This window comes from Lonchura striata, chromosome 8 (assembly GCF_050655825.1).
Source record: "Lonchura striata isolate lonStrDom1 chromosome 8, ASM5065582v1, whole genome shotgun sequence".
Lineage (NCBI taxonomy): Eukaryota > Metazoa > Chordata > Aves > Passeriformes > Estrildidae > Lonchura > Lonchura striata.
In genome coordinates this window covers 1,446,763-1,469,507 of record NC_140710.1, presented here as the reverse complement: position 1 = coordinate 1,469,507, position 22,745 = coordinate 1,446,763, and the positions used below count along the sequence as shown (strand labels likewise).

General features: G+C 58.4%; 1 protein-coding gene across 1 annotated transcript; it reads left to right on the top strand.

Annotated features, from left to right (window-relative positions):
* The first annotated feature begins 523 nt into the window (after positions 1-523).
* On the top strand, positions 524-21,460 carry IL23R (interleukin 23 receptor). The gene is made up of 14 exons (XM_085586032.1): positions 524-2,876; positions 4,281-4,568; positions 4,640-4,763; positions 6,151-6,320; positions 7,052-7,197; positions 7,710-7,869; positions 8,860-8,942; positions 9,177-9,390; positions 11,027-11,747; positions 12,128-12,354; positions 14,017-14,067; positions 14,578-14,674; positions 15,227-15,317; positions 16,748-21,460. Exons 1-14 carry the CDS (start codon positions 2,819-2,821, stop codon positions 17,348-17,350), a joined length of 3,033 nt encoding a protein of 1,010 aa, XP_085442158.1. The 5' UTR covers positions 524-2,818; the 3' UTR covers positions 17,351-21,460.
* The last annotated feature ends 1,285 nt before the right edge of the window (positions 21,461-22,745 follow it).

Here is a 22,745-nt window from a genome sequence, read left to right as displayed (position 1 = left end):
CCCAAACCCGGAGCAGGCAGGGCGTGCTGGCGGCGGCAGGCTCTGCCTTTCCCGGGGGGTGAATTCTGTTCCCCGACATTTCCTCCCGCGAGGCAGAGGCGGGAGCAGTGCGGGTTTTCCTGTGGTTGCAGTGTCTAAGGTTAACGCTGTTTTTGAGGTTTAACTCCTCAAGAGACGCGAGGAAGGAAGCGCCGGGCTCTGCCCAGCCGGGCTGCGGGAGCAGCAGCGGGGAGAGCGCCGGAGCATCCCTGGAGCATCCCTGGAGTATCCCTGGAGCACCCCCGGATTCCCCGGAGCATCCCCGGAGCATCCCGGGAACATCCCTGGAGCATCCCCGGACGGAGCATCCCTGGAGGATCCCCGGAGCATCCCCGGAACATCCCTGGATCATCCCCGGAGCATCCCCGGAACATCCCTGGATCATCCCCGGAGCATCCCCAGAACATCCCTGGATCATCCCCGGAGCATCTCTGGATCATCCCTGGAGCATCCCTGGATCATCCCCGGACGGAGCACCCCCGGAGCATCCCCGGAGCATCCCTTGGATCTCCAGCGCTGGGAATGCACTGCCTGGGACACCCTTGGGTGAGCTGGGGACCAGCAGGAGCGCAGAGGGGGTGACAGAGGTGTCACAGGGGGGTGACAGAGGTGTCACAGGGGGGTGACAGAGGTGTCACAGGGGGGTAACACAGCGCTGGTGGAACAAACCCCATTCCTCCGGGATTTTTCATCGCACGGGATCGGCAGGAATTGCTCTTCCCCTGCCAGCGCCCAGGACCCTGCTGTGCCCACATCAACCCCCTGGGCACGGGCTCAGCTCCACCGGGGCGAGCCCAAATCCTGCCAAAACTCCGCGGTGCCCCTCCCGCCGAGGCTGCAGCTCGCAGGGACGCCGGGATTTCCCATGGACTGACTCAGCCCCGGAGGGAAATTCGGGTGCTCTTATGTAGGTCAGCCCCACGCTGCTGCCGCAGCTCCGGCCACAGCGCCTGCAGGAGCTCCCAGGGAGGTGCCACAGGTCCTGAGCACTGCCGAGGCAAGAATTCCCTGCTTTTCCCAGCTCCCAGCCCCTTGCATTTCATCCCAAAATATCCCAGCTGCTGCTCCTCACCCGCTGCTCCTGCGTTTATCCCTCCTGGCACAGCCGCTGGGGAAGGTTCCCCGGGATTTGGGTTGGCACCGTGGAGCAGCTTCTCCCTTCTTGGTGGAATTCCCATTTTTTCAGCCCTAATGCACGAGGAGGTTTCCCCAGAGACGAGCTCAAAGCCCAGCATCTCCAAATGGCCTCTCCCCTTTGGCTTTGGAGTCTGCAAACGCCTCGAAATTGGAATAAAACCGCAAATGGGATTCCAGGGGAGGCAGAGCCGACGATCCCCTCACCGAGCTGGGCACATTTGGAGTTTTCAGCTCTTCCCATTGGACCCCAAGTGGTTTTTTTTTTTATTTAGCCTTGCAGAAGGCTCGTGGGCACCTGGGAACCGACAGCTTCTCTTTGTAGGTCAGGTAACAGGGAGGCACTCGAAGTTTGACTCACCCCGTGATAAAAACTTGAGCAGCCCTAAAAGCAAACCAGGTCACCTCACCCAGCACGAGGAGCACCCGCTGCTGCTGCTGCTGCTGCTGCTGCTGCTGGCCTGGTTTGGGTTGAAAAACAGCTTTTTTGGAGCTTTTACTGAGGACTCTGGCCTCCCTCCAGGGAAAGTTGCCATTCCTGCCAGCAGGTATTGCACGGGGAAGGGTTTGGGTTGAAAATCAGCTTTTTTGGAGCTTTTTACCAAGGACTCTGGCCTCCCTCCAGGGAAAGTTGCCATTCCTGCCAGCAGGTATTGCACGGGGAAGGGAAATGAGGGAGGGTGGCTTGGTTGGGTGCTCAGGAGAGTGGGGGTGGCAGGGCGGGCTCAGGGTCTGCTCTGTGACCCCAGAGGGGCCTGTGGGGAGGCTGGAGCCACCCCAGCCCCGGGGGATGCTTCCAGGGGGGTGCTTTCCTTGGAAAAGAGCAATATTCCCCCCCAGGAGCTGCATTTCCCAGTTCCTCACCAGTCTGTGCCATGGTGCTGGTTCCAGCCCCGCATCCAAGGCTGGAGAGGCTGGGATTTCTTTCCTGGGTCGTGGGAATGCTCCCAGAGAGGCTGTGGAGAGAGGCAAAGGGAAAAATTGAAGCAACTGTGGGATGCAGGCACAAGGGTGAATCCTTGGGGACGGCTGGGAAGTCCTGGCCTGGGATTTTGGGGCTGTCTCAAGGGCTTCGCTGCTGGGAAGAGCCTGGCTCAGCCTGGGCAGGACCTGTGGGAAAGATTTTATGGAAACGGGGAGTTTCTATCCCATAAAACCGTGTCGGAGCATCCGACCGCAGGACAAGCCCTCAGGGCAGCAGCCCCACTCTGGCCACCTTTAAAGAGATTTTTATTTTTTATGTTTAGCTGGAATTTCCTGACCCCATTGCCTCCTGTCCTGTCCTAACCAGGAGGAGTTTGCTCCCCCACCAGACATCGATCTGCCCCCCTTGAGCCCCCTCCTCTCCAGGCTGGGCACCTCCCCCAGCCTTCCCACTCCTCCCGGGTGCTCCTGACCCTCGGGCACCTCTGGTGGGCTCATCCCGGCGTGCCCACACCTCTCGTGCCCCCTCGGGAGCCCTGCTGCCGGCGCTCGGGGTGGCTCCGGGCACAGGGGCGGCACCCCCTGCCCCCCAACCCCACCTGCCCCGGGCAGGGCTGCTCCGATCCCCCTGCCACGACCCCGCCTCGCTGCCCCGTCCTGCTCCTGCCGGCAGGACGTGCTCCATGGTTTCTATCCCTCAGAGGATGCTGCAGCCCAGCCCATGGCGGGCTCCGGCCAGGCTCTGCTGCTGCCCGTCCTGCTCTGCTGCCTGTGCCCGGGTGAGTGGCAGTGCCAGGGCCACCCGCTGCTGGCAGCCCTGCGCCTGCATCGGGGGTGGGAACGGGACCATTACAGAGCTGGGGGTTTGAGGGGAGCACTGCGGGGTGGGGGGACCCCTGTCCTGCAGCTCCTTCTCCTTCCCTCTCCCCTCCTTGGAGCGGGGCCATTCCCAGACTCCCAGAACCATTCCCAGACTCCCAGGGCCATTCCCAGACTCCCAGGACCATTCCCAGACTCCCAGAACCATTCCCAGACTCCCAGGGCCATTCCCAAGCTCAGGGGCCATTCCAAATCTCCTGGGGCCATTCCCAAGCTCCCAGAACCATTCCTAAGCTCCTGGGGCCATTCCCAATCTCCTGGGGTCATTCCCAAGCTCCCAGAACCATTCCCAGGCTCTCGGGGCCATTCCCAGACTCCCAGAACCATTCCCAAGCTCCCGGTGTCATTCCCAATCTTCCGGGGCCATTCCCAAGCTCCCAGAACCATTCCAAATCTCCCGGGGCCATTCCCAAGCTCCCAGGACCATTCCCAGGCTCTCGGGGCCATTCCCGGGTGCTGCAGCCCCTGTGCCCAGCCCTGCCCCGTGCCCAGCCCTGCCCCGTGCCCAGCTCAGCCCCGTGCCCAGCTCAGCCCCGTGCCCAGCCCTGCCCCGTGCCCATCTCTGCCCCGTGCCCAGCTCAGCCCCGTGCCCGCTCAGCCCCGTGCCCAGCCCTGCCCCGTGCCCATCTCTGCCCCGTGCCCAGCCCTGCCCCGTGCCCAGCCCTGCCCCGTGCCCAGCCCAGCCCCGTGCCCAGCCCAGCCCTGCCCTTTCCAGGAAGGGCAGATGGAGCCGATAGCGCCCGAGAGCCGGGGCCGCTGCACAGCTTCATCTGATAGGGAAGGGCAGCGCCCCCGCCGCCCTAATCTTGGGGATCAGAGCTCGGAGAGCGCCGGTTATTTCCCTGCGCTCATTTAAACATCAGAACAAAGCTCAAAGGGGTGAAACTGGCGGGTCGGGCCCTTTCTGAGGGGCCGGGATGAGTCAGCGGGGCCGGGGCGCTGCTGCGGGCGGGGGGTTCACCCCAGCCCCGGCCCGGCCCGGCTCGGCCTGGGAGGGACCTCGGAGCTCACGCAGAGCGCTCCCAGCCCTCCCCAGCCCGGCTTCGGACACTTGCGAAGCGTCCAGGGGCAGCCCCAGCTCCTCTGGACACGCCGTGCCAGGGCCTGCCCACCCTCGGGGGGCACAGTTCCCCCCGGCATCACTCGTGCCCCCCGGTGTACCCGTGTCCCGCGGGGTTAGGGGTGAGCAGGGCGGGCTGCGACCCCTCGCTGCAGGATCCAGCCGTGCTGCTGCGGCATTGCAGGGAGCGGAGCAGCCCCGGGACAGCCCCGGGACAGCCCCGAGCGCACCCGCTGTGGCGCAGGTGCTGCGAGCGCGGAGTGCAAGGGGCGCGTGTGGATCGAGCCCGCGGCGGTGGTGCGGATGGGCTCCGACATCTCCATCGGCTGCCGCTCCTGGCTGGGCTGTCCCGGGGAGCAGCTCCTCATCCTCCTCGACTACAGCCCCGCCGAGGGCAGCCCGCTGGCCCTGCCCGGCGGCGCCGCGCTGCTCCGGCTGCGCCGCTTCCAGGCGCCCTCCGCCACCGTCACCTGCTTCTCCCGCTGCGCCCGGAGGGACCGCCTGGTGTGCGGCACGGAGCTCCGGGCGGGCTGTGAGTGCCGCCGAGCCCCCGGCCCCGCCGAGCCGGGGTGGCCGCGGCCTCACCCGGCCTCGCCCCCGCAGACCCCCCGGACCCCCCCGGCAACCTGAGCTGCGCCATCGCCGAGGGCTCGGAGCGCCTGCAGTGCGCCTGGGATGAGGGGCGGCTCACGCACCTGCCCACCCGCAACAGCCTCCACCTGCGCAGGTGAGGCTGCGGGGGACGGCGGCCCCGCTGGCAACCCCGGTGGCGGCAGCCCCGGTGACATGCCCGGTGACATCCCCGGTGACATGCCCAGTGACAGCCCCGGTGGCAGCTCCGGTGGCAGCCCCGGTGGCAGCCCCGGTGACATGCCCGGTGATATTCCCGGTGACAGCCCCGGTGGCAGCCCCGGTGGCAGCCCCGGTGACATGCCCAGTGACAGCCCCGGTGGCAGCCCCGGTGGCAGCCCCGGTGACATGCCCAGTGACAGCCCCGGTGACATGCCCAGTGACAGCCCCGGTGGCAGCCCCGGTGACAGCCCCGCTGACAGCCCCGGTGACAGCCCCGGTGGTGGCAGCCCTGGTGACATGCCCGGTGATATTCCCGGTGACAGCCCCGGTGGTGGCAGCCCCGGTGGCAGCCCCGGTGGTGGCAGCCCTGGTGACATGCCCGGTGACATGCCCGGTGACAGCCCCGGTGGTGGCAGCCCCGGTGGCAGCCCCGGTGACATCCCCGGTGGCAGCCCCGGTGGCAGCGCCGGTGATATTCCCGGTGACATGCCCGGTGACAGCCCCAGTGACAGCCCCGGTGACAGCCCCAGTGGTGGCAGCTCCGGTGACATGCCCGGTGACATCCCCGGTGGCAGCCCCGGTGACATGCCCGGTGATATTCCCGGTGACATCCCCGGTGGCGGCAGCGGGGCTGCCGTGCCCCAGTTCCACTTCCTACCGCTCACGTTCTGTCACCTCCTGCCGCAGAGCCGCAGCTCCACCGCGGGGTGCGCTCCGCAGGACGGAGCCCCGGCGGCGCCCGGCTCACGTCCCGCCCGGCCCCGCCGCAGCTCCCGGCTGCTGGGGCTCCTCCGGGACAAGGGGAGGCTGAACCTCACCCTGCCCGAACCCCAAAACCCAAAGCCCAGCTTGAAGCTGAAGCAGAGGTGGTGCCTGCTGCACGGTGTGCCACAGTCCCACCCTGGGGTGCTCAGTGCCACCAAAGTCCCCATGGCACCACCCGGCATTCCACACCCCATCCCAGATGCCACGGCTGGCCCCCGTGGCACCACCTGGCAGGTTTCAGCTCTCCTGACTCACTTTTAAGGACATTAAATCCCATCATATGGAAGCTTTGTGAAGAAAAGGGACAAAGCTCCTGCCTAAACTTGCTTGGGATCAAACGGAACCATGCAGCCAGGAAGGAAGGAAAGAATTCCCTTCCCACTGTGAAAATATAAATCCCCAGCAGCAGCCAGGGAAGGGAATGAGCTTCCAGCTTGCTTTAGGGGTGACAAACGCCAGGTTTGGGGGTGGCTGTGACACCTCAGGAGCCGGGGTGGCGGTGCCAGCAGGGGGGTGCTGCTGGGATGGGCACTGACGGGGCTGCCTTCCTCTTCCAGGGTGCTGGCCCAGGATGAGGAGGATGAGGAGGAAAAGATCTTCCCTGCAGACTCACCTGTGCTGCTGCGAGAGCTGCACAACGACAGCCACTACTCGGTGTGGGTGCAGGCCAGCAACGCGCTGGGCACTGCCCGCTCGGCCCCTCGGCACCTCAGCCTGCAGGAGATCGGTACGGCCATCCGTCCATCCGTCCATCTGTCCATCCATCTGTCCATCCATCCATCCATCTGTCCATCTATCCATCCATCTGTCCATCCCTCCATCACCCGTCCGTTGATCCTTCCATCCATGCCTCCATCCATCCCTTCCTCTGTGGCTGTTGAGGCAGGATGGGAATGAGAGGACTCTAATTCAGAAGGCTGCTGAGAGTAAAACTCTGGTTTATTCAAAATCCACTGCTCTTTTATACAGAGCTTCGTGAGGACCAATTCCTGAGAGTAAAATTCCCATTTATTCAAAATACACTGCTCTTTTATACAGAGCTTCGTGAGGACCAACTCCATTGGTCCTGAAGTGAAAACAACTTGACCCATTGGTGTACAGTGCTTGATGCACAGTGATAGAACTCAACTATAAACAATGTGAATAACAGGAGATAAAGAATTATTTACATTCTTCTCCAGCTCTTTCCCTGGCTAGAAACTCTCCGTTTCTTCCTTTGACTGAATCCGAGTCCCACATCCCTCCATGAGCAGCACAGCGTGCCGGGGCTGTGCGTGGCCACCCTGCCCTGCAGCGCCGCTTTAGGGACAGCCCTGAGTGCAAGGACAGCCCCCATCCCATCCCATCCCATCCCATCCCATCCCATCCCATCCCATCCCATCCCATCCCATCCCATCCCATCCCATCCCATCCCATCCCATCCCATCCCATCCCAGCCCACCCGTGCTGTCCCCGCAGTGGTCCCCGCTCCGCCCGTGATCATCGGTGCCGAGACCACGGAGACGTCCCCGGCCAGCACCAGGACGCGCTGGAGGAGCCGCAGCCGGCTGAGGAACGTGCACTGCGAGGAGCGGCACAGAGCCACGGGCACCCCGGCCTGGCACGTGAGACCCCCAGACCTGCCCTTCCCTGCCCCCCGGTGAAGAGATGCCAGTCCCGTTCCCGCTGGGAATATTTGGGGTGATTCCAAACTCACCCCTCTGCTCCGCCGCTGCTGGGGAACGCCAGCCCCGGCCGCAGGCGGAGCTGATGCCGTCTGGGACAGCAGGCGGCCTCGTGGGCAGGGTTATCTCAGCTTTTCCAGCAAAAAGATGGAATTCAGAATATTTCCAAACCTTCCGCTCTGCAAGGACAAAGCGCAAAATCCTGGGGGATGCTCAGAGGAAACCACGCAGGGGCAGGGATGGAAACGCCCCTGAGTGCTGCCAGGGCTGAGCCTGGACCCCGGCTGCCACAGGAGCCCCAAAACCTCCGTGGTGGCACCACCCCGGCGTGGCTGGGGGCTCCGGCTGTGCCCCGCGGGGTGGCACTGGGGGGGACAGGGTGGGCGCTGCCCGTCCCGGGGGCGGTGGGCACCCGCTGGTCCCGCTGCCCCAGCGCCCTGCTCGCCTCGCAGGTGGAGCCGTGCGACGAGGTGGCACCGGAGGGTCCCCGCTGGCGACACGAGCTGCAGAGCGACACCGAGTTCGTGTTCCAGGCCCGGTGCCGGCTGGGCACCGCGCACAGCCCCTGGAGCGCCTGGAGCCCCCCGTTCCTGTACCGCACCCCCGAGGCAGGTGGGCTCCGCGCCGGGGACACCCGCGTGTGCCATCTGCCAGGCCTGGCACGGCTGTCCCCACCCTGGAGGGCTTTCAAAGCGCCTGCGGACGTGGCACCTGGGGACACGGGGCGCTGGGGATGGCTGGGCTGGATGTTCCCAGAGGGTTTTTCCGACCGAGCGGATTCCACGATCCCCGGGGGGAAAAATCGCATCAGCCGAGGCAAATCCCGCTCCCCCCGAGCCAGCTCCGCCCATCCGCGCCAGCTGCTGGCCTCGGCATAGCCCGGGCACGGCGGGCTCGGCCACCCCGGGCAGCGCTGCCCTCCCGGCCCGGTGCCAGCGGGGAACCGGGGCCGGTCTCACCCCAAAAAGCGGCGCCCGCCGGGGCTCCCCGAACTGCGCCCTTTGCTGTGCCAGCGGCGGAGCCCCGCTCGGGAGGGGCTTCCTGGGGGTGTGTGCGAGCCCCGGTGTCCCTCCGGTGTGCCCCGGTGTCCCTCCGGTGTGTCCCAGTGTCCCTCCGGTGTGCCCCGGTGTCCCTCCGGTGTGTCCCGGTGTCCCTCCGGTGTGCCCCGGTGTCCCTCCGGTGTGTCCCGGTGTCCCTCCGGTGTGTCCCAGTGTCCCTCCGGTGTGCCCCGGTGTCCCTCCGGTGTGTCCGGTGTCCCTCCGGTGTGTCCTGGTGTCCCTCTGGTGTGTCCCGGTGTCCCTCCGGTGTGCCCCGGTGTTCCTCCGGTGTGTCCTGGTGTCCCTTTGGTGTGCCCCGGTGTCCCTCCGGTGTGTCCCAGTGTGCCTCCGGTGTGTCCCGGTATCCCTTCGGTGTGTCCCGGTGTCCCTCCGGTGTGTCCCGGTGTCCCTCTGGTGTGTCCCGGTGTCCCTTCGGTGTGTCCCGGTGTCCCCTCGGGGTGCCCTCCGGTGTGTCACGATATAACCCCCGGTGTGTCCCGGTGCCACCCCCGGTGTGTCCCGGTGCCACCCCCGGTGTCTCACGGTGTCCCCGCTCCTCCCGCAGCCCCCGCCGCCGCTCCCGCCGTGTGGCGGCGCCTGGGCCCGGCCCTGCCGAACGGCAGCCGCGAGGTGACGGTCTTGATCAAGGTACGGAGGATCCGGGCAGCCTCCGGGAGGTTTCGGCTCCGCCGCTCCTCCCCGGGCGGCCGCCGGTGCCGCCCGCCCCGAGCATCCCTCGGCGCGGCGGGGACGGGGGGAAACGACGGCCCGGAGCCGAACCTCATCCTTGCCCGACGTGTCACCGGCGGGGGGACAGCCGGCTGTCCCGGCCGGGTGCCCCGGTGTCCCACGGCTCAGAGCTGCGTTGCTGTCGCCCTGCAGCCGCTGGCAGCCCGGGATGCCCGCGGGAGGATCCTGGGCTACGCCGTGAGCGCCGAGAGCGCGGCGGGAGCGCGGCCGCTGTGCCGCACGGCGGGCACCGAGTGCACGGTGCTGGTGCCGCCGGGAGCCCGCAGCCTCCTCGTCACCGCCCGCAACTCCAGAGGGGCTTCCAGCCCCGCCAGAATCCCCCTGAGCCGGCCTGAGGCTCGGGAAGGTAGGGGGGCACCGGGGGACGGCAGCGCACCCGGACTGCAGGGAAAGGCTGGGCTGGGCACGGCCGAGTGGGCACAGACACCTCCAGACAAGTGCCCTGGAGATGCTCCCCAGCTGGATGTGGAATCGTGGAATTCTGGAGTGGTTTGGGTTGAGAGAGACCTTAAAGCCCAGCTCATTTCATTGTCCCATGGCAGGGACACCTCCCACTGTGCCAGGGTACTCCAAACTCTCCAACCTGGCCTTGGGCACTGCCAGGGATCCAGGGGCAGCCCCAGCTGCTCTGGGAATTCCATCCCAGGGAACAATTCCCAATTCCCAATGTCCCATCCATCCCTGCCTCTGTCAGTGAAGCCATTCCCTGTGTCCTGTCCCTCCATCCTTGTCCCCAGCCCCTCTCCAGCTCTCCTGGAGCCCCTCCAGGCTCTGGAATCTCAACCCTTCACCTCCTAAAGCAACAAACTTATTTTTAAGTTTGCCTTGCCCGTGTTGGCTGGCAAAGCAAAGGGTGCCAGGCTGCCCCTCTGCTCCAGAACAGCTCCTGCAGCCTCCAACCCCCACTGGGAGCTGGGTCCTTTCAAACTGAAAAAGAAGTGGGAAAAAAAATCCTTTTAGGACAACCATAGGGTCCCTGTGCCCCGGGCTGTGGTTTTCCCCACAGCCATGCTCTGCCAGTTCTGAAAAACGTCTCTGAACGAGCAATGGGAGAGGAAAGTCCCATTCAAGCTGAGGACAAACACATGACTAAAAAGAAACTGAATAGAAACAAGGTGGAAAAACCTCTCTAAGCTCTGATGCTTATCAGAACCGTGCACGTTTCTGGTAAGCGGCGGCAGGTGACGTGGCAGAGCCGATGGTGCGGGGTTGGGGATTGGCAAGCACAGAGCTCCACATCTGGCTGGGCACGAGCACAGCTGGCCAGGAGGGCACCTGGGCTCTGCCAGCCACAGCGTGGGCACAGCCCCAGGGCAGTGCCCCGTGCTGGCAGCGCTGGGGACAGAGCTGGGGGCACCACCCAGGAAGGACAGCGAGGGGTGGGAGCGTGGGCAGGACAGGGAATGGAGCTGGGAAGGGTCTGGAGAATCCCTGAGGAGCTGAGGGGGCTCAGCCTGGAGCAAAGGAGGCTCAGGGCCCTTGTGGCTCTCACAGCTCCTGCCAGGAGGGGACAGCCGGGGGGTCGGGCTCTGCTCCAGGAACAGGGACAGGAGGAGAGGGAACGGCCCCAGGCTGGGCCAGGGCATCTCAGGGTGGATATTTGGGAAAATTCCTTCCTGAAAAGGTTCTCCAGCCCTGGCACAGCTGCACAGGGCAGGGGTGGAGACCCCATTCCAGGAGGGATTTAAAACCCCTCTGGATGTGGCACTTGGGGACATGGGGCAGTGGTGGCCTTGATCTTTAAGGTCTTTTCCAACCTAAATAATTCTATGAAATACAGGTCAAAACATAAATATATATATATAAAAAAAAAAAATATATAGCGTGTTTATATACAAACCCACCGTATTCTGTAGTCCCCTGGTCACCCTTCACTTTTCAAACCCTTCCAGAAAAGGCACGTTTGTCCTGGGCTGGGCTGGCCCTTCCCAGTCTCCAAGGACGAGCTGGGGGTGACAGCTCCCTGCCCTCTTTCTCCACAGAATTCCCAGCCCCGGAGGCCGTGGAGGTGAAGGCCGAGCAGCAGGGCAGGTTCCTGGTGCGGTGGCAGCCCCCCCGGCACCGGAGCCCCCCGCTCTGGTTCATCCTGGAGTGGGTCTCCAGCTCCCAGCAGGGCCAGCAGGAGCAGCACTGCTGGGAGAGAGTGTCCCAGTGGGAGACGCACACCTACATCCAAGGTAGGGCAGCCCAGGAACCCCTTCTGTGGGTGGCACAGCTCAGTGGGGCCTCATCAACCCAAACCGGGACCTTATCAACCCAAATCAACCCAAACCGGGACCTTATCAACCCAAACCGGGACCTTATCAACCCAAATCAGCACCTTATCAACCCAAATCAACCCAAACCGGGACCTTATCAACCCAAATCAACCCAAACCGGGACCTTATCAGTTCAAATCGGGACCTTATCAACCCAAACCGGGACCTTATCAACCCAAATCAACCCAAACCGGGACCTTATCAACCCAAACCGGGACCTTATCAGTCCAAATCGGGACCTTATCAACCCAAATCAGCACCTTATCAACCCAAACCGGGACCTTATCAACCCAAACCGGGACCTTATCAACCCAAACCGGGACCTTATCAGTCCAAATCGGGACCTTATCAACCCAAATCAGCACCTTATCAACCCAAACCGGGACCTTATCAACCCAAATCGGGACCTTATCAACCCAAATCGGGACCTTATCAACCCAAATTAGCACATTATCAACCCAAATCGGGACCCCATCGACCTCAATTGGGACCCCATCAACCCAAATCAGCACCTTATCAACCCAAATTGGGACCTTATCAGTCCAAATCAGGACCTTATCAACCCAAATCGGGACCTTATCAACCCAAATCAACCCAAATCAACCCAAATCAACCCAAATCCCTATCAAGGCAGCTTGGTTTGAATTTGAGCCCCTGCCCGCTTGTTTCTGGGGGGCAGCGGGGCCACGAAGAGCCCTTAGGGAAGGAGGAGGAGGAGATTTGGAGATTTGGAGATTTGGAGATCTGAGGGCGGACAGCGGGATTTGGGTGCCTGGCTGAAGGGAAGGAGGGGATGGCGAGGGGAAGAAAATGAAGAAACGGAATTCCGAATTCGTCTGGTGGAACGCCACCAGAGCCACCAAGGCCCAGCTGCTGTCCCCAGCAGCGAGGAGCCCCTGGCCCAGCCCGGGGTGGTCCCGGCAGCAGAACCCCGGGGCTGGAGGCAAATTTTGGGGGGCTTTTCCCAGCAGGGCCGGCGGCCGGAGCTGCCCCACGTGTGTCGCTGTTCGCGGTGTACCCCGACGGGATCAGCGCGCCCAGCTCCGGCCCAGGTGAGGAAAATGAAAATCCCCTGCCCGGGGAAAAATAAAAATTCTCCTGCCCAGGGAAAGAATAAAAATTCCCTGCCCAGGAAAAAAATAAAAATTCTCCTGTCCAGGGAAAAAATAAAAATTCTCCTGGCCAGGAAAAAAATAAAACTTCTCCTGCCCAGGGAAAGAATAAAAATTCCCTGCCCAGGAAAAAAATAAAACTTCTCCTGTCCAGGGAAAGAATAAAAATTCTCCTGGCCAGGAAAAAAATAAAAATTCCCTGCCTAGGGAAAGAATAAAAATTCTCCTGGCCAGGGAAAAAATAAAAATTCTCCTGGCCAGGAAAAAAATAAAAATTCCCTGCCCAGGAAAAAATAAAAATTCTCCTGGCCAGGGAAAAAATAAAAATTCCCTGCCCAGGAAAAAAATAAAAATTCTCCTGGCCAGGAAAAAAATAAAAATTCCCTGCCCAGGAAAAAATAAAAATTCTCCTGCCCAGGGAAAGAATAAAAATTCTCCTGGCCAGGGAAAAATAAAAATTCTCCTGGAAAAAAAAAAAAATTTTTTTGCCGCTCCTCCCCACAGCCTCAGCTCCAGGGAGTTCCTTGGGGTAGGAAAAGGGCAAAACCTGCCCGAGCAGGGCAGAAATAGAGAGGTTTAATCAATGTATTTGTGTAAAACCCAACTCAGATAGGAAAAGAGAGGGTTTAATCAATGTATTTGTGTAAAACCCAACTCAGATAGGAAAAGAGAGGGTTTAATCAATGTATCTGTGTAAAAAGGGAGGGTTTAAGAAATGTATCTGTAAAACCAACGTATCTGTAAAACCCATCTCGGGCAGGAAAAGAGAGGGTTTAATCAATGAATTAGTATAAAACCCATCTCAGGTAGTAAAAGAGAGGTTTAATCAATGAATTTGTGTAAAACCCATCTCAGGCAGGAAAAGAGAGGGTTTAATCAATATATCTGTGTAAAAAGAGAGGGTTTAATCAATGTATCTGTAAAACCTATCTGTAAAACTAATGTATCTGTAAAACCCATCTCGCAGGAAAAGAGAGGGTTTAATCAATGTATTTGTGTAAAACCCAACTCAGATAGGAAATGAGAGGGTTTAATAAATATATTTGTGCAAAACCCATCTCAGGCAGGAAAAGAGAGGCTTTAATCACTGTATCTGTGTAAAAAGAGGGTTTAACCAATGTATTTGTGTAAAACCCATCTGGAGCTGGTCTTTGCTCCCCTGCACAGACCTAAAACACCCCAAAAGCTCCTTTTCCACCAGCAGATGCCCCGGTGGAGCTGTTGTCCCTTTCTGTGGCAGAAAAGCGAGGCTGCACACGCAGGGCTCCCAATAAAACGTGACAGAGAAAGCAAAACCCTCCTACCTGGAGTGGGAGTCCCAGGAGGCCCCGGGAGCACTGGTGGGAAACCACGGAGCACCCCAGGGTGACTCCATCCTTGTCCTGGGTGCCGAGGGGAAGATGCTCCGTGGGTGGGGACAGGCGCCGATCCACGTCTCACGGAATTTTGGGGACGCTGAGGAGAGGCAGAGCAGGAGTTACTCATTGCTCCAGGGAGCTGAAGTGTTCTCCTTACACCGCTGTTATTTTTCTAAAGAGCCAAGCCAGGTTTTGTGTCACCTCCAGACTCAGCACAGCCACTTTTTGTCCCTCTCTGTTGCAGCCCCTGCGGAGGAGCCGCTCCTGGGCAGCAGCTACAGCGAGATGTCCCAGGGTAAGGAGGCAGCTGAGCCTGCCTGAGCCAGGATTTGCCCTGCCACCAGTGGGCTTCAACCCCAGCACCTCCTGCCAGGGGGAGCTGAGAGCTCCTGGATGCTCTGCAGAGCCCAGAGCCCATAAATGAGATTTTTCCCCAGGTGCTCTCAGGGGTGAGCAGCACCCGCAGAATGCGAGCTTTGAGTTTTGCTTTCTAACGGGGTTAAAACAGCACCTCCAGCCCAAGGGGAACATCAAACCCAAACCAGGAAAATATGGAATTAACCTAGGCAAGAGGCTGATTGCATCCTACAGGTGGAACCAGGGGCTTGTTTCTGCATTTCCCACCCGTTTGGGGATGCTCTGCTCTCACATCCTCTGGTGAAGGTCACGCTCTGTTGCAGCTCTTAAACCAAAAGCAAAACCAGCCCGGGCTGAGGAATTCACATCAGCATTTCTGGCAGCTGGGCTGGGAACTGGTGAGTGGGAATCTGAGGCCACGACCTCCTCCCTCTCCATCCTCCTGCAGATGATGACATCCGAGTTTTCCTGGGACTGAGCCTCAGCATGGTGGGATTATCAGTTCTTTTTGCAGTTGTGATGTTTAAAAAATCACTCAGGAAAAGGTATTCCTTTCTGCTCCGTATCTTCTTTCCTTCTTTATAATTCATAATTTTTTTTTTACCCTTTTTGGGGGGTTTTTCTGGGTTGTTTTTTTCTTTTTTTTATGTGGTTTTTTTTCTTTTTTTTTTTTTTGGGGTATATATAAGACATATAACATTTCTTGGGGGATATTTTAAAATCAACTAGAGAGTATGTAGAAGACACATAACATTTCTTGGGGGATATTTTAAAATCAACTAGAGAGTATGTAGAAGACACATAACATTTCTTAGGGGATATTTTAAAATCAACCACAGAGTCCTTTTCACCTCAGCCTGAGGGCGATGTCACACATTTTTCCGGCTGCCATATGAAAAGACTTTTGGTGCTCTAAGCCAGAGACCAACCAACCAAAAATAAGTCAAATAAAGCAGAAATTGGTGAAATCAAAGAATGGGGAACCCAGGCTGGGTGTTCTTCACATGTCCTTCCTAGCCAGGCGCTTCCACGCGGCGTGAGGAATATCCGAGTAATGCACTGGAGTAAAATTGGGTTTTTTTTCCTGTCTGGTGAAGGACCAAGGCCACGCTGGTGTCCCTCTTGCCCAAGTGGCTGGTTGAAGACTTTCCCCACGTGGAGAACAGCGCCGTGGTGAAGTCGCTGCAGGTGAGGGCGCAGCGACCCCCTGGCTTTGCTCCCCCTCGGACTCAAGCTCAGCTTTGTGGAATTATCCACGTCGGAAAATCCCCCTGAGACCACCGAGCCCAAGGTCCCCCAGCGCTGCCCCATGTCCCCGAGTGCCACTTCCACGGGGATTTTAAATCCCTGCAGGGATGGGCACTCCACCCCTGGGCCTTTCCACAAAGGAATTTTCCCTAAAAATCCAACCTGAATCTCCCCTGGCACGACCTGGGGCCACCTCCTCTGCTCAGGTTCCCCGTGAGCTGGGAGAAGGCAGCGCGCGAGGAGCAGGGATGGGAGAGGATTCCCTTCTGGACTGGGAGCGGCCCAGGAGTCATTCCCAGGAATCATTCCCAGGGATCATTCCCAGGAATCATTCCCAGGAATCATTCCCAGGAATCAGTAATTTCCCAGGAAATAATTTCCCAGGAATCATTTCCTAGCAATCATTTCTAGTAATCATTTCCTAGGGATCATTTCCTAGGGATCATTCCCAGGAATCATTTTCAGGAATAATTCCCAGGAATAATTTCCCAGGAATTATTTCCTAGGAATCATTTCCCAGATATCATTTCCAAGGGATCATTCCCAGGAATCATTCCCAGGGATCATTCCCAGGGATCATTCCCAGGGATCATTTCCCAGGGATCATTCCCAGGAATCATTTCCCAGGGATAATTTTCCAGGAATCATTTCCAATAATAATTTCCCAGGGATCATTCCCAGGGATCGTTTCCAGGGATCATTTCCCAGGAATCATTTCCAGGAATCGTTTCCCAGGGATCATTCCCAGGGATCATTTCCCAGGGATCATTTCCCAGGGATCATTCCCAGGAATCATTTCCAATAATCATTCCCAATAATCATTTCCCAGGAATCATTCCCAGGGATCATTCCCAGGAATAATTTCCCAGGAATCATTTCCCAGGGATCATTTCCCAGGAATCATTTCCAGGAATCATTCCCAGGGATCATTCCCAGGGATCATTTCCAATAATCATTTCCAATAATCATTTCCCAGGGATCATTCCCAGGGATCATTCCCAGGAATAATTTCCAATAATCATTTCCCAGGGATCATTCCCAGGGATCATTTCCAATAATCATTTCCCAGGGATCATTCCCAGGAATAATTTCCAATAATCATTTCCCAGGAATCATTTCCCAGGGATCATTCCCAGGAATAATTTCCAATAATCATTTCCCAGGGATCATTTCCCAGGGATCATTCCCAGGGATCATTCCCAGGGATCATTCCCAGGGATCATTCCCAGGGCCGGCCTGGCTGAGCACTTTAAAGCCCCGCTCCCCATTCTCTGGGGGCAGCCCCGGGCTGGCAGCGGCCCCGCGGCTCATCCCGTGCCCTGCTGGCACCACAGCCCTGCTGGCACCACAGCCCCGCTCCCTTTGCCCAGGACAAGGCTGACTTCCCCGGTGCCAGCCTCCAGGAGCCCTTCCTGGCCCCCGCTGACCCCGCCGTCACCGAGGTCCAGGAGGTGCCACCGCAGGAGCGGCCCCGGAGCCTGGGGGACACCAAATCCAGGCCGGAGGAGCCCAGGGAGGTGCCAAGGACCGTGGTGGCCCCCAGCACCCCGTGCGCAGGGCAGCTGGGTGCCTACAAACCCCAACTCTCCGACGGGAACAGCTTGGGATACGTGGCTGCCGGGATCTACCGGGCACAGGCGCCCGCGGCCGCGCCGCAGCCGGAGGTGGGGATGTGCTGCCAGGACTACAGCAGCTCCGTCCCGCGGCTCTGGGAGCAGCAGGGAGGGACCCCCGAGCTGTTCCTGCTGGAGAAGATCAACCTGGTGCTCAAGAGCAGCCTGGGGTTCCCCGGGCACGCGGGCCACGGAGCCGTGCCCGAGCAGCGCTGGGAGCCGCCCGGAGATGGCCCCCAGCAGATGCTGGTCCCCAAGGAGCTGCTGTCCTGCCTCCGGGCCACCAGCGGGGAGGCTGGGGGTGCAGACCCCCACACAGCATGGCAGGGCTGTCCTGAGAGCAGCTGGAATTGGGGATAAACCCTGGAGCAGCGACCCAGCGTCGGGATCGCCCAGGGGAGAGGCAGAGCAGAACTCCCGGGTGGAATTCTGCCCTCTTACTGCACTGCGGGTTCTTGGGGCTGCCTGGGGATCTGGAGCCAGCAAATCCCAATGTGGACCTTACCTCACACTGGCAGAAGCAAAAAAACCCAAAAAGGGGTGGATTCCTGGAATGCCAAGCAGGAGAGTCCTGCAGGGTGCGATAACTTCAATTACTGCTCAGCATCGTCCTCGTGTTAAAGGCTTGGAGCACTTCATTCCCAAATGTTTGGAGCACCTCATTCCTAAATGTTTGGAGCACTTCATTCCCAATGTTTGGAGCACTTCATTCCCAAATGTTTGGAGCACTTCATTCCCAATGTTTGGAGCACTTCATTCCCAAATGTTTGGAGCACTTCATTCCCAAATGTTTGGAGCACTTCATTCCCAAGTGTTTGCAGCACTTCATTCCCGAATGCTTGGAGCACTTCATTCCCAAATGTTTGGAGCACTTCTTCATTCCCGAATGCTTGGAGCACTTCATTCCCAAATGTTTGGAGCATTTCATTCCCAAATGTTTGGAGCACTTAATTCCCAAGTGTTTGCAGCACTTCTTCATTCCCGAATGCTTGGAGCATTTCATTCCCAAAGGTTTGGAGCATTTCATTCCCAAATGTTTGGAGCACTTCATTCCCAAGTGTTTGCAGCATTTCATTCCCAAATGTTTGGAGCACTTCTTCATTCCCAAAGGTTTGGAGCACTTCATTCCCAAAGGTTTGGAGCATTTCATTCCCAAATGTTTGGAGCACTTCATTCCTGGAGCTAATTGCAGTTCAAATGGATAAAAAAATCCCTCAGACATCCTGGCAGAGAAGTGGAAAGTATTTTGGGATTGCTCCTGATGAACACCAAGGAGGATTTATGAGTCACACGGCTACCAAGAACAGGGAATCTTTTCTGCATTTCATTTTCCTCCCATTCCCAAAAAAAACCCACTCAGGTAAGAACAAAGCTCCACCTTCTGCCAGGCTGATTTAAGATCCCTCTGGATTGATCACTGGCCAAATCCTTCCCTTTGGATGAGGGATTTATCATCTCACAGAGCTTTGTCACACTCAGCCTCACAGTGTGGCACAGGAAAATGGGATTTATCAGGCACATGAGCATGGATTTGGATCTTTGGGCACCCAGAAGGCGAAACACAGCAGTCTCCTTCCTTCAGCAGCCCTGAAACCATTTCCAGGTGTTCTGGGATATACAAAATATTCCCCAATTTTTTTTTTTTCCATTTTTCCTAGGCAATGTGAGCATTTCTCCATCAGCTGTTGCACAAATGGATTCATTTTGTTGTTTGTCCTCAATGCTTCCAAACCTCCCTGGTGTGTGCCGTGCTTGTTCCGTGCCCCCAGAATTTCCAGAGGAGCAGTGGGCTGGCGAGGAGGGGAGGATTCTTCTTCAGAAGCAGCAAACAAACACAGAAATGTTGAGTGTGGCAGGCAGGGAGCCTAAAATGAAAAGAGAGAGAGCTGCCTGAGCAGGAAGGAAGTTGTACAAGGACACCACAGACTCTGAGCAGCCCAAGCATGAGGTGGGGAAGGTTTTTTTTCTTTCAGAGTCCACATCCTGAGACTTGTGCTGCTCTTTCACCGAGCTGCCAAACCTCCAGGGGGGAGATGCTCCTCTGGTCCTGCCCTCCAGGGAGCTGCTGGGAGGATTTCCAGCCCCACGAGGGAGCCCCGAAAGCAGAGCTGCACAGCTCTCCCAGATGGATGGAGAATTCCCAGCTCCCACCATGGATGGACACCAGAGAGCCACCAGTGCCACCTCCCACTGATCCCTGGGGAAAAGGGGAATATTTCTGCTAATAAAGGGAATCTTTCTGCTAAAGGAAATGTCTCACAGGGTGCCCAGAGCAGCTGGGGCTGCCCCTACATCCCTGGCAGTGCCCAAGGCCAGGTTGGACAGGGTTTGGAGCAGCCTGGGACACTGGGAGGTGTTCCTGCCATGGCAGGGGTGGGGTTGGATGGAATTTAAGGTCAAACCCGAACCATTCTGGGATTCTGTGATCCCAAACACCATCCCAGGCTGCTCCAAGCCCCATCCAAGCTGGCCTGGAACCCTTCCAGGGATGGGGCGTCCCATGAATCCGATCACAAAGCGACTCCCAGCTGATTTATTTTAATTCTCAGGGTTCCCTCCTTCCCTCAAATATTACAAACCCCCTCATTTCCAATACCAGGATTTTCTATCTCCTGTTTTAAGCTTGGTTTTACCGTTGGCAGTTGGATGCAGTGCCAGAGATCCTCGCTCGTTGTTTATCAGCTCAGGAATGAATCCATTATTTTCACAACCCACGGAGATGCACCGCGGTGCTGTCTCATCACTAGCAAAGTTCTGACCAAAAAAAGGCCTTTTTATATAAAGGGAGGGAGGGAAAAAAATTAAAAGAAACAAAAAATTGGGTGCAGGCAGTTCAGGGTGGTTGGAGAACAGAAGGAGCCACCCAGCCCTGCTCTGAGCTCCAGCCCATCAGAGCTGGGGGTGTTACCAGGGGGGAGCTGAAGGTGCAAGGAGCTCCCACCACCACCAGGGACCAGCCAGAGACTCCCCTGTGGGACTGGTTTGCCTCTTCAAAGTCAGCTCAGGAATTATTTAACCTGAAACGAGAGCAAAGAAACAACAAATAAATGTAATACATAATGAACATAAATGTGCATCTGCCTTGCAGTTTTAAGCCCTTCGTGCCATTGCCATGCAGGAGGACGTGGAGTTCATTCTGGGTTGAGGCTGGCAGCACAAAGAGCTGGGTTTAGGCTCAGCTTAGTCACCAACTGATGGCGTGACCTTTATTTGCTTCTTATCTGCAGAGTCGGGGTTAGTGCAGCTGGTAAAGCCCCAGGATCAAAGGCCAGAAGCACCTTAAACCCTTTGGGAAGAGCAGCAGGGCCAGGATTTGATAGAAGCCTGCTCTGAGTAACCTCGTGCTGCTGGTTTGAACTCCCTGTTTGCACCCACCACCCCGTGCTGGAAGCCCTGCCAGGGTCTGGGTGTCAGTAAATTGTGGAGAGATTGGGTGGCAGATAAAGGCACTGCAGGGGCTAAAATTGGATTTCAGGCTGGGAGGTTTCACAGAGCTCAGTAACACCCCAGACCTTGGGGGATTTCTGAGCACACAGAGCAGAGATCAAAGCCCAGATTGTGACCAAGGCTGGTGCAAAGCTGCAGAGAAGTGCCTGGCTCAGCACAACCCTCCCGAAAACGTGGCAGAGCAAAACCAGCAGCAGCTGGGATGGCCTCACAACAAAACTGGGGGACAATCATGAAAAAGGATGGGATGTGGGGGAGCCTCTCCCACCCCCGAGCCTTTGTGGGTTTTGGGAGGGGGGTGAGGAGTCCTGCCGGGGCTGAGCTCAGTGACACAGACTGAAACCAGCCTGTTTCAGAGCAGAGGATGTGAGAGCTGAGGCTGTGGTTGGGTCTCACCGGGCTCCCCATCAGTGCCAGCCCCCAGTGCCACCTTCCCAGGGCAAATCCCAGGAGAATGGCACGGGGAAAGCCGTGGGAGCAGGGCTGGGATGAAGGAGCAGAGCTGCACACAGTGAACAGAAAATGAATTCCAGAGGTGACTGGATGAATGGGGGAGATCCTGTGATTGCTGCTGCCCAAAGCCTGCCCTCAGCAGAGAGGAGTTGATGTTGCCACAAGAACAGAGAAAAGCCCAGGGGCTGATCCTCTGCAGGACACAGACTCGATGTGATCTGTGCAGCATTGCCAGAGCAGCACTGCTGGACCCAAACTCTCCCGTGGGACCTCCCTCGGCTGGGCTCAGCCCCGGGGGGAGCAGAAAAATGGGATTTTCCAGGCCGGGGACAGCAGAGCCACAGAGAGTCACCAGCACACACAGGGATGGGAAAAGGGAGCCACTGCAGAGGGGACCCGAAAGCCACCGGCAGGAGGGGTGGCCCAGGGGTGGCTCAGGGATGGATCAGGGATGGATCAGGGATGGATCAGGGATGGATCAGGGGTGGCTCAGGGATGGATCAGGGATGGATCAGGGATGGATCAGGGATGGATCAGGGATGGATCAGGGATGGTTCCAGGGATGGATCAGGGATGGATCAGGGATGGTTCCAGGGATGGATCAGGGTTGGTTCCAGGGATGGATCAGGGATGGATCAGGGATGGATCAGGGATGGTTCCAGGGATGGATCAGGGATGGATCAGGGATGGATCAGGGATGGATCAAGGATGGATCAGGGATGGATCAGGGATGGATCAGGGATGGATCAGGGATGGTTCCAGGGATGGATCAGGGATGGTTCCAGGGATGGATCAGGGATGGATCAGGGATGGATCAGGGATGGTTCCAGGGATGGTTCCAGGGATGGATCAGGGATGGATCAGGGATGGATCAGGGATGGATCAGGGATGGATCAGGGATGGTTCCAGGGATGGATCAGGGATGGATCAGGGATGGTTCCAGGGATGGATCAGGGATGGATCAGGGATGGTTCCAGGGATGGATCAGGGATGGTTCCAGGGATGGTTCCAGGGATGGATCAGGGATGGATCAGGGATGGATCAGGGATGGTTCCAGGGATGGATCAGGGATGGTTCCAGGGATGGATCAGGGATGGTTCCAGGGATGGATCAGGGATGGATCAGGGATGGATCAGGGATGGTTCCAGGGATGGATCAGGGATGGATCAGGGATGGATCAGGGATGGTTCCAGGGATGGATCAGGGATGGATCAGGGATGGTTCCAGGGATGGTTCCAGGGATGGCTCATTCTGCTCCGCAGCTGGGCTCAGCTCTGCCCGGCCACACTCCCATGGTCCGGGTGCCAAGAAAGCAGAGATGGACACAAAAAGGAAATTATGGAGCTGCTGCAGGGCTGGAGCCCCTCTGGAGCCAGGCTGGGAGAGCTGGGGGGGCTCCCTGGAGAGGAGAAGGATCCAGGGAGAGCTCAGAGCCCCTGGGAATGTTCCCCTGGAGAGGAGAAGGATCCAGGGAGAGCTCAGAGCCCCTGGGAATGTTCCCCTGGAGAGGAGAAGGATCCAGGGAGAGCTCAGAGCCCCTGGGAATGTTCCCCTGGAGAGGAGAAGGATCCAGGGAGAGCTCAGAGCCCCTGGGAATGTTCCCCTGGAGAGGAGAAGGATCCAGGGAGAGCTCAGAGCCCCTGGGAATGTTCCCCTGGAGAGGAGAAGGATCCAGGGAGAGCTCAGAGCCCCTGGGAATGTTCCCCTGGAGAGGAGAAGGATCCAGGGAGAGCTCAGAGCCCCTGGGAATGTTCCCCTGGAGAGGAGAAGGATCCAGGGAGAGCTCAGAGCCCCTGGCAGGGCCTGGAGGGGCTCCAGGAGAGCTGGAGAGGGACTGGGGACAAGGATGGAGGGA